Source organism: Lipotes vexillifer, unplaced genomic scaffold, assembly GCF_000442215.2.
Source record: "Lipotes vexillifer unplaced genomic scaffold, Lipotes_vexillifer_v1.1 scaffold79, whole genome shotgun sequence".
NCBI lineage: Eukaryota > Metazoa > Chordata > Mammalia > Artiodactyla > Lipotidae > Lipotes > Lipotes vexillifer.
In genome coordinates this window covers 1,091,412-1,102,850 of record NW_006775678.1, presented here as the reverse complement: position 1 = coordinate 1,102,850, position 11,439 = coordinate 1,091,412, and the positions used below count along the sequence as shown (strand labels likewise).

Sequence of the window (11,439 nt, the reverse complement as noted above, 5' to 3'; positions counted from 1 at the left end):
GCTGACAAGGATGTAGAGAAATTGGAAACCTCATTTATTTCTGGCAGGAATATACAATAGTGCAGGCACTTTGGAGTTAGGCAGTTCGTCAAAAAACAAAACTCAGAATTATATGACCCAGCAATTCCACTCCAAGGGAAATATCCAGGAGAACTGAAAACAAGTGTCCACAGAAGAATATGCACATGAATGTTCATAGCAGTGCTATTCATAATATCCCAAAACTGGAAAATGCCTAAATGCCAATCTGCTGATGAATGGATAAATAAAATGTTCTATATGCACACAATGGATGAGTCATTAGCCATAAAAGTAACACTACCACAGATGAACCTTAACTACACTGTGCTAAGTGAAAGAAGCCAGACACAAAAGGACGCACATGGGGCGATTCCATTTATATGAAATGTCCTCAATAGACAAATCCAGAGACAGAAAGTGATTTGTTGTTGCCAGGAGTTTGGGGTATGGAGGACTGAGGTGTGACTGCTAATGGATATGGGTTTTTTTGGGGGGGGGGTGATGAAAATGTTCTGGAATTAGGTGACTGCACAACTTTGTGCATATACTAAAAACCACTTGTATACTTTAAAAGAATTGTATATTTATTTATTTATTTTTTGGTACACGGGGCTCTCACTGTTGTGGCCTCTCCCGTTGTGGAGCACAGGCTCCGGACGCGCAGGCCCAGAGGCCATGGCTCACGGGTCCAATCGCTCCACGGCATGTGGGATCTTCCCGGACCGGGGCACGAACCTGTGTCCCCTGCATCGGCAGACGGACTCTCAACCACTGCACCACCAGGGAAGCCCCAGTAATTACTTCTTGACTGCATTAAATTAACAGTGCAAACTGGTCAGGGCAGAGGTAGATCTGGAGGCTCAAGCAAGACTTGGCTTGGGAGAAGAAGCAACTTCAAGGGAAGGTTTAGTCTCCATCATCCAGGAAAAGCTAAGTGTGTGGTCCAATGTTTCAGAGCTGTATGCCCAGCTCTGCAGTCATGGATATTAAGGCACTGACAACAAAATGTCTTTTCTCCACGGCAGAATAATTCATGAAAAGTGTAATAAGAATTTTGTATCAAAGTCTACATACAAATTATACTGCAGGAGATTAAGCATTTTTATGTTAAATAACTAGACCAAATGACTGTATTTTAAAAATTCCATCTCTAGTAGTACTTGTACGTTTAATTAACCACCCTCATTACTCAAGGATAGGACAAAACGGATCTCTTTTAAAATGCCAAAGAATTCAATGTGGTTAAAAATACAATCTTATAAATTAGATCTTTTGGGAATTTTATTTCTTGGGAATATGATTTCTAAGCATATAGTCTGTCACAGATATTTATTTTTGCCTACAGAGAAAATAATTGTTTAAATGGAAGATTTTCCCACTTGAGTTGAGCTGCAGTGCACCTGGCACAGGGCTCTGATTAGAACGTGCTCCACCATGACCACCACCGCTGCCGCCATCGACCTACATAGCTCTTACTACACGCCAGGCACTGTTGGAAGAAAGCCCTTTACTTTTATTATCTTATAATCCTCACAACACATAATTCATAATAAGGTAGGCAATGTTATCATTCCCCTCTTACAGATGTAAAAGCTGAGACACCGGGAGGTTTAATAGCTCACCCACATTCACATGACTAATAAGTGATAGCCTAGGAAGTGGGATGCCAGCCAGAGTAACTGCTGCGCTATGTTATACTGTCTCTTTATTATCTACTGCTGGCTTTCTAGTTAACTTTACTCTCAGAAAATATAAAATGTTGGTGTGCTGGTTTTCATCACTTCACCACACTATCACTTTAAAAACCCCTTCTTTTTTTTTCAAATGAAATCTTAGACTGAACCGTAACACATAATAACAGATGAAAGCTGGGTTTCTCTATTGAGGCCTGAAGTGGAATGTTGTCCAAATCCCCCATCTATTGGTGAAGGAAAATCTGAATTCAGAAAATTATGACAACAATAGCTACAGTATTTTGAGCGCTTTTAGTGTGCCAGACACAGGGATGATTATCTTATCTTACTTATTCTGAAACAACTTCATTAATTTAGTCTATCCATTTTATAAGTCCTTTTTTGGCTTAGAAAAGTGAAATAACTTGGTCATAGTCACACAGCTAGGAAGCAGAAAAGCCAGAGCGCTGAGCCTGGGGTTGGTTACTCTCAGGTTCGTTGCTTAACCACTGAGCTACACTGATGTGAACGATTCCTCTAGAGTGAATGAGGCTTTGGCCTTATTCTGACCAGACTCCTTTAATCTTTTTTTTTTTTTCTTTTTAGCTTTGACATTAGCATTGTATTTTATTTATTTATTTTTTAAAACATCTTTATTGGAGTGTAATTGCTTTACAACGGTGTGTTAGTTTCTGCTTTATAACAAAGTGAATCAGCTATACATATACATATATCCCCATATCTCTTCCCTCTGGCATCTCCCTCCCTCCCCCCTTCCCTATCCTGCCCCTCTAGGTGGACACAAAGCACCGAGCTGATCTCCCTGTGCTATGTGGCTGCTTCCCACTAGCTATCTATTTTACATTTGGTAGTGTATATATATGTCCATGCCACTCTCACTTTGTCCCAGCTTACCCTTCCCCCTCCCCATATCCTCAAGTCCATTCTCTAGTAGGTCTGTGTCTTTATTCCCGTCCTGCCCCTAGGTTCTTCGTGACCCGTTTTTTTTTTTTTTTTAGATTCCCTACATATGTGTTAGCATACGGTATTTGTTTTTCTCTCTCTGACTTACTTCACTCTGTATGACAGACTCTAGGGGACTCCTTTAATCTTGTTTTCTATCAAAGCACATCTAAGCTGCAGCAAGTGATGAATGTAAAAAGGTGTTAGGTAGGGTGGATATCAAGCCAAATATGTAGTTACTCTCCATCCTAGTTTATCTACACAACTGAAATCTTTATCCTTATTTATATTCAAGGACATGTAGTATTTAAGTCAGTTATTCCTGTTCTTAGATTGTGTTTTTAATGTTTATATATGTTTAAAAATTGTTACTTATTTTCTGTTAATTTTTATTTCTCTCACAAACCCAAGGGCACTATAATACAAAAGGGCATAAACTTGAATGCCTGTGTTTCCCACATCTAATGTGAAATTCCTATGCCTCTGCCTCGGCCTCCCCTACCCGCAAAGTACTCCTGGCCCCCCAGGGCTGTCAGTTGGACACAGGGCGCAGTCCAGGGGAAACGCCTATGCCCTCAGGCCTCTACCACACTTACATTGAAAGTAGATGTGTCTGATGTTTGGGATATTCACAATACTTCAAAATATAATGCAGCCACCCTGTTAAGACATGAATCAGTAGTATTTAAACATCTTTTCTAGCTTTCTTAAGCTGCCATTTTGCTTTCATATACCTATTTATTCCATATTCCAAGTTGAGGTTTTCATACTGGGGCAAAGCTTCAGCATAAGCTGAACTCTTCTTGCCAATACTTTAAATATTTCTGGTTCTCAAGCTTGCAGGGGCAATTAAAAGTTTTGATTTAAAAAGCCAAACAAAGGACTTAAAGCCAAGATGATAATGTTAGTAAGAAATGAGAATAAATAATCAAGTACATAATTCTTCATATAATTCCCTCACTCTTAAAATGCTTCACCAATCCCAAAACCTAAGTCGGTAAATATTTTTTCCTTCTACCTCCTTACTTTTGGGGAAGTTTTAGAAGCCTTTTCCTGTTTAAGCCATCTATGCACTTAAAAATGGAGATAAATTATGTAATATAAAAATAATCAACCAACCACCTTATTAGAGACTAAAAATATAAACTAACTACCACAAAGGCACATTAGTATCGTATATTCTACCATATTTTCATAAGAAAAATGAATGGATTCACCCAGATTCATCACTTTATATACTCATAAACAAGATTATGTTATTAAAACGTCAGCATAATAGTTGAAATCCCAAATCTGAGAGATTTAATTTGTTGATTCACTTGCCTAACAACTGTAATCCTTATTACTTAAGAAGAAACTCATTTAAAACTTATTTAGTACGATTTTAAGACTTTCCCTCATCCCACATACAGTAATGTGTTACATCTTGAAAAAAATATTTTCTTCCATTAAAAATTCTACTTTGAGAACCTTCAGCAATTGTACCAAGCTTGCCTCATCATATGACTCTAATTAGAAGTAAAAAGGCTAAATTTAGAAATTACTGAAGTAAAATAATTGGAAAGATATAGAAGCCAAATCGACGCTTTGTTTATCGGTGGCATCCTGACAACAGGCCTGGAAATGTCACTTTCCTGGCAGTTGAATGTTATTACACAACATCGTGGTGAGCACAACTCTGAGAAACATGGCTCATAGCACAACGTTTGGCCGTTCCATGCTCGTGGTTATGCCCACTAAAAGAAAGAAATTACCAAAGAAATTACTTACTACTGACAGCATATTCTCTCTTTAAAGAATCACTGACATATATGTAGTGTTCTTAACATATTTAAAAGAATGAGAAAAACCATTAAAAATTTACTGTTAGAATTTTTGTGGAGGTCCATCTTTAACTGTATTTGCATAACACTTTAGTTTACTGATTGTTTTCATATGTCTCACTCACCAACATTTTCTTGTTAAATTCTATTGTAGTTCCCACTAAAAGACCTGAAAATACTATGCAATAGTTAGAAAAAGGAAACAAACGTGAAATGTTCATTCGGTTACAGCATTTTGTACGCTAAACACACGCACACACACACACACAGAGTAATATTTTACATATATGAATACACAATTTGCTATTTGGTCACTGAACTTTACTATACTGTAGCTCTCGTAGTCAATAAAACTAAATCACGTAAGATAGGTAAGAATTCTAGTAAGAACAACATTCTTTTGACACATGAAAGTAAAGACATCAAGCTAATTAGTCATATGGAACTATGGAATGAAGATCAAAATCCATCTTTCATTACAAGAATAAAACTTTTCAACAATCCGTTTACCATGCCTTTCTCTGTTTTTTAACTCTTAACCTAACTTATACAAGAAAAATAGTGGATAATTATAAGAGCAAAGATGATAAACATCTTACCATAGACTCCTTTGTCTAAAAGCAGTAAAAATTCATCCACGGCATTACGCATCTCATATTCAGTAAGATCCAGCAGTGAAACGACTTTGAAATCTAGCTGTCTTAACAAGTTGGTCAATTCATACACATCCACCAAAGGAGCTTTAAGCTTGGGGTGCTCCCAGTAATTCATATTTCCTATCAAAAGAGCAACCTTGTCCTTTGCTATTTAAAAAAAAAGGGGGGGGAAATTTAAAGGAGGATATAAAAATTAAAATAAAACCTAATAAAATGCTTTACAAATAAGATTTCATTATTTAATTTCATTTTAGAGTGATCACCTTACATAGCAGACCAATAAACTCCATCGAGGAATACAGAGGCTGATGAATCAAACAACTGAAATTAATTGATGCTTTTGAGAACCAGGCAAAGGATATTAGCTGTGTATGAAGCATAATAGTAACTAATATTAAAGTAATACTTTTACTGATTTACAACAGAAGGAAAGAATATTCAATATAGACTTTTAGAGCAAATTTAAACAAAGAATGTTTGGAATTGGGTTCCCATCAAATTAGGTTCTGTTTTGCTGACAATGGAACAGGCTAGAAACAAAAGAAATACCAAAAAGAGGGAAAGGAAGAATTCCCATCAGAGCAGATAAGGGGAAATACCAAAGAGGAGGGAAAAGCAGGAGTTTAACAAATACTGTATTTTTAAATTTTCAGTTGATGTACTGTCTCCTGTTAGCTTCTTTAAAAAAAATTTCATGTTTGGGTGAGATGCAGTTACCTCAGGGCTGCATGAAGACTTTTTGTATGAATATCTTAGCAGTTCAATCTGTGACCTTAGTGAACTGAGGCTTTGCTCAAGGACGTGGTCTCATACAAAAAGTTGTTCTGTTTGTAAGAGGCAAAAAGATCCACACCTGTGCCTTTAAAAGTACCAGCTGGCTTTATCTGGTATATAGCTAGTCCAAAAGAGTTGTGGAAGGCTGAGCATAGCTTAGTGCATAAAAGGTCTTCAGAACTGTACTTTTGCTAGTCGCGGGCGGGGTTAAAGGTTAAAGACTCGAGACTGTGCCATGACAACAGGAACCTGTCATGATGTTTTTCTCAAGGGCTGACAGTGGGGTGTGTGCAGCACGTTACGGTCTAAATCCATGATGGAGACACCAGAAAGCAGCAGAGAAGGTGTAACAGGAGCACGTGGCAGTCCCAGACTGACGCTGGCCAGGACTTGGTGACCAGCCTTTGTCACAAAGTGCTGCTAAGTAGCTTATTTATAAATTAATATGGATATCACTCCTATGCAATTGAAACAGGCACAAATAATCACATTGCTGACTTGATGGTTACAATATGTAATCTAATTTCAGATGCTTCAAATCGTTAAGATGATTAAATGTCACCAAAAATCTCTGGTGGAATTTCTTCTCTTTCCACAGAGCATTTAAGTCTAGGGTTAAACAAGGTCTGGAGAAAAACTAGCACCAACTAAAAGAATGTGACCCTCTCAAAGTGGCAGAATACCCCACTTTGTGAAAATCCTCAATACTTCTGTCATGGTATCTTTTTTTTGTTTCTTTGGCCTCGCCGCACGGCTTGTGCAACCAGGGATTGAACCCGGGCCCTCGGCAGTGAAAGCGCCGAATCCTAACTGCTGGACGGCCAGGGAATTCCCCTTGTCATGGTATCTTTATTCTACATTGACATTTTCAGAGATTTCTTGCTAATTGCCTATTCTTATGAGTATACACATTTCTGAAAAAAATGAAATGATACTTAAGCCACATTTCTAACTCAATAAAAGTCACTTCAAGTCCTGTACAAATGATAATCTCTTCTTCTATTCCAAAGAAAAGGCCAATTTTCAAGACTATTTAATAAATAAGTAAATTGAGACATAAAGCCTCTACTAAACTGCCTTTAGTTTTAAAACTCAATAAAAAAAGTTGAGAATACTCAGATGGATTTCAATTAGGAGGCAGTATAAAACATGATCACTTGTATTTCCTTTTTTTTTTTTTTAAAGTTTCTTCTTAAATAAACTAGAAATGTACTTTTACACCAATTTACCCACTATATAGGAACACTTCAGCTGGCTAATCCACAGAAAAATTTCAGAGCATGTTTTTCTGAGCCCATCAACCCTATCAGAGTTCAGAGCCAATGTCAATACACTGATGGACTCAGTTCAATCTGCTCCTAAGTGAGAGGAGGTGGAGGATGTGTGGTCACTGGCTGACATCATTACAGTCCAAATCATGGGGTTCCCAATGCGATTTAAGTAGTAAAGTGTCTGCAAAGCATCGTGGGTTTCGTGGTGGGATATTATGATAGTTTAGGATATATATTAGATTTAAATTTTCTGTTGGCAGAAAACAATTATAAAGGTATGTAACAGAAAAAAATCACTGGGGTTTTTGGTTGGGGGAACAGTTGTCAAACTAACCATACAGGCTGTTTCTGCTAAGATCGATTATTTATTCACTAGTTTTGTTATCTGTTTGGAAGGAACACTTGGTATTATTTATAGAATGCAAGGGTTCAGGGCTTCCCTGGTGGCGCAGTGGTTAAGAATCCGCCTGCCAATACAAGGGACATGTGTTCGAGCCCTGGTCCGGGAAGATCCCACATGCCGCGGAGCAACTAAGCCTGTGCACCACAACTACTGAGCCTGAGCTCAAGAGCCCCCAAGCCACAGCTGCTGAGCCCACATGCCACAACTACTGAAGCCTGCGCGCCTAGAGCCTGTGCTCCGCAACAAGAGAAGCCATGACAATGAGAAGCCCGCACACCGCAATGAAGAGTAGCCCCTGCTCGCTGCAACTAGAGAAAAGCCCACGTACAGCAATGAAGACCCAACACAGCCAAAAATAAATAAATATATAAATAAATAAATTAATTAAAAAGAAAAAAAAAAGAATGCAAGGGTTCAGCAATTTGAGAACTATGGGGCTTAAAATGTGTGTATCAATAATTGACCATAACTCTTCAAAAACTTTTCCCCAAGGATAATTTTTAACAGCTAGTTCCTAAACCGTCTTGGAGCATTTTGAGCTTGATGGTAATAAAGACGATGGGTAGGGAACTTACCTTGCCCACTCTACTTGCAAACCAGTTCCTGAACGATAGGTGAACTGGGGTGGATTTAGAACAGAGAAGCAGACTGCAGTGGTCGAAATGAGAGGTGACAAAGTCTCATTCCAGGAATTGGTTGTAGAAAGGGAAAGGAAAAGTCAGACTTTAGAGTTATGACAGAGAAAGAAACAGTAAAATTTGAAGTTGAGGAGATAAGAGTGAGGAATCAAAGAAAACTTCAAAATAGCAACTATATAAGCGACTTATGATGGTTTTCAAGTGATAAAATAAATGGAAGAAATTTTCTGTAGAAAAACATTTACTGTAAGAGCCACCCACAACTTCTTGAACACAAACCATTCACTGGAAAAAGGAAACACAAACACCAGTTGATTAAGCAACAGGATAAAACAACTTCAGAAAGAGATTTTTTTTTTTTTGCGGTACGCGGGCCTCTCACTGTTGTGGCCTATCCCGTTGCGGAGCACAGGCTCCGGACGCGCAGGCTCAGCGGCCGTGGCTCACGGGCCCAGCCGCTCCGCGGCATGTGGGATCTTCCCGGACCGGGGCACGAACCCGTGTCCCCTGCATCGCCAGGCGGACTCTCAACCACTGCGCCACCAGGGAAGCCCCAGAAAGAGATTTTAACTACATGATCCTAGACGTCTTCCAAAGTTTAATGAAATGTATTCTTTAAAAACTGGTACAAGTTACATCATTACTTTTATGTCTGATTATTCTAATAGTGTATTACTCATCTCGTCCAAAATGAGTTAATATTCATAAGCAACTGGAAAAGGACCTGGTACATATTAAGTGCTATATAAGTGTTTAAAAAAAAAAAAAACCTTTGGCCATCGATCAGTGATTGAGTATTAACATCAACTTTGACTGGGTGAATATACAGTCCTTGTTGGTTTCATGCATCAGATCTTTTAATTTCTATGTCCTACAAAATAAAGTTCAAGTTCCTTAGACAAAACCATTCATATTCTAATCCAGGCTGCCTTTCCAGCTTGTGGTTAAGAGGCAGCCCCTGCGGAACCATGGCTTCCTTGTCTTTAAGCAGTGTGGTCACCCTCACCCTGGCCCCTGCCCCCGGCTCCAAATCCGGGCTCGCCTGTGGTTCTCTCTGAGCATAATGTAGTCTGACACTCTGCCAGTTCTGGGTCTCAACCTTAAGTCCAGAGAGTTTCCGGTTTGGGGATTCAGCCACCACGTAAAGAAATTTAACTACCTGGTGAGACCATGTGGGGAAGGAGGGGAGGAGAGAGAGGGAGTGAGTGAAGCAGACTGAGAACAGTACATGACAGGAAAACAGGGGCACGTGCCCTTTTACAGGGACAGCCACTATTTCAGCACAACTGACAGCTCTCACTCAAAATCTACCATTTTCAGGAGAATCTAGAAACCTAAATTTATACATGCTATCTGATCAGTGACAACTGATTCTAATTGTTAAACACTGTGTGGGCCATCCCCCTTCCCCAATCAGTGCCCTTTTCTCCATGGGCTGAGCAATCCCATGTTATGCTACCCTTCACGGTGTCAGCCTCCACCTCTATGCTGATGACGCTCATGACTGTATCTCTGAGCCTGGCCTCTCCTTAGAGTTCCAGATCCACGTGCACAATTGCCTGCTGTGTATCTCCGCCTAGACGCGACACAGATACCTCAAACCGGTTAGGTCCCCAAATGAGGGTCATCTATCCTTTGAATCTTGCTTTTGATTCTGTATCCTCTAACTCAGTGGGCTGTATCACCACCTGCCTAGTGGTCCAGCAAGAATCTGAGCAGGCATGGTGATCCTGCTGTACTTTTTATACCCTATAGTGAGGTGATGAAAACAGCTTACTGATTCCATCACCTCAAGGTCTTCTGAATTTGTTCTGTCTTCTTCTGCATGGTCTTGGTACCACCCTGGTTTAGATTCCCATTATTTCTTATCTAGACCATTGCAACAGTCTCAGTTGTTCTCCTAACCTAAACAATGTCTCCCTCCAGTTTATTTTCTACACCGATACTAGACTGGCCTTTCAGAGGGACAAATCTCACCCCTCTATCAAGTTTCCTTCCAATAGCTTGTCTGAGAAATGGGGCTCCTCAAGACCTGGTCTCACCCTGCTTCTCCAGGCTCCTTCTCTTCACGTTCTAGAGAATCGTTTGTTACCTGCAACTCCCCAAATACAACAGGCGCCCTGTATTCATTCTCTACGAAGTTTACTTAGGATTTCACGTTCCCTCTATCTGGAAGGCCCTTCTCCTATTCATCCTTCAACATGTAGAGCTGCTATTGCAGCCTCTTTGGTGCTTTCCTAACCTCTAACTCCACCAAGATATAGTATTACTCACTTTTATGTGACCTATACATGTTTCTTATTGTCTATATGTATATTTGTTTGCACATTGACAAACACAGAAATCACTCCACAGAAGCTGATTTGGTCCCTGAAACTGAATTCATAATCTTTTAAAGTCTCCTATTCTATAATTTCTTGTATAAATATCCAAAATAAAACATTTGGTTTCGATGTTTTTCAAATATTTATAAAAGTTGTCAATTTAAAAAGTCTCAAATCCCTTCATGATCCCCATAAAAGAGTTACATGCTACAATTATATATATATATATATATATATTTTTTTTTTTTTACAATTATATTTTGATTAAGCATTTTAAAGCTCTACTCACCCAAAGGTTGGTCAACTGTTTGCTCTTTATTATCTATAGAAAGGTAAAAATGCAAAAAGATAAGGAGCTGTTATCCATGATACATCTTCGGGGTTAGAGAGATACGGAAACAATGAACAATCACATCTGCAGCACTGAAGGGCAGAATGAAGTCTCAAAGCCCTTTATGATCCCCAAAAAATAGTTACATGCTACAATTATATATATATATATATATATATTTTTTTTTTTTACAATTATATTTTGATTAAGCATTTTAAAGCTCTACTCACCCAAAGGTTGGTCAACTGTTTGCTCTTTATTATCTATAGAAAGGTAAAAATGCAAAAAGATAAGGAGCTGTTATCCATGATACATCTTCGGGGTTAGAGAGATACGGAAACAATGAACAATCACATCTGCAGCACTGAAGGGCAGAATGTGGTTTCTAACAGCTAATTTATGATTTTTAAGGTTTTCAGGTTCTTGATTAAAAACATGTACCTAGATGGACAAGAGTCTGAATCGGGGCAGGAGAATGTCTCTGGTAACTGATTACCACAGCTGGGGGTGATACTCTTTAACACGTTAGGTAGAAATTACAATCTGAAAATGGTTGGTGGTG

The 11,439-nt window shown here is 38.9% G+C and overlaps 1 protein-coding gene across 2 annotated transcripts in view; it reads right to left on the bottom strand.

Annotated features, from left to right (window-relative positions):
- The window catches only part of MALT1 (MALT1 paracaspase), a 54,639-nt gene that overhangs the window by 11,707 nt on the left and 31,493 nt on the right, over nt 1-11,439 (bottom strand). For both annotated transcript variants that reach the window (XM_007450111.1, XM_007450110.1), the window contains 2 exons: nt 11,108-11,140; nt 5,080-5,283 (listed from right to left, as the gene is read on the bottom strand). In XM_007450111.1, the coding sequence (XP_007450173.1) occupies nt 5,080-5,283; nt 11,108-11,140 (237 nt within the window). The remainder of the gene's footprint in view (nt 1-5,079; nt 5,284-11,107; nt 11,141-11,439) is intronic.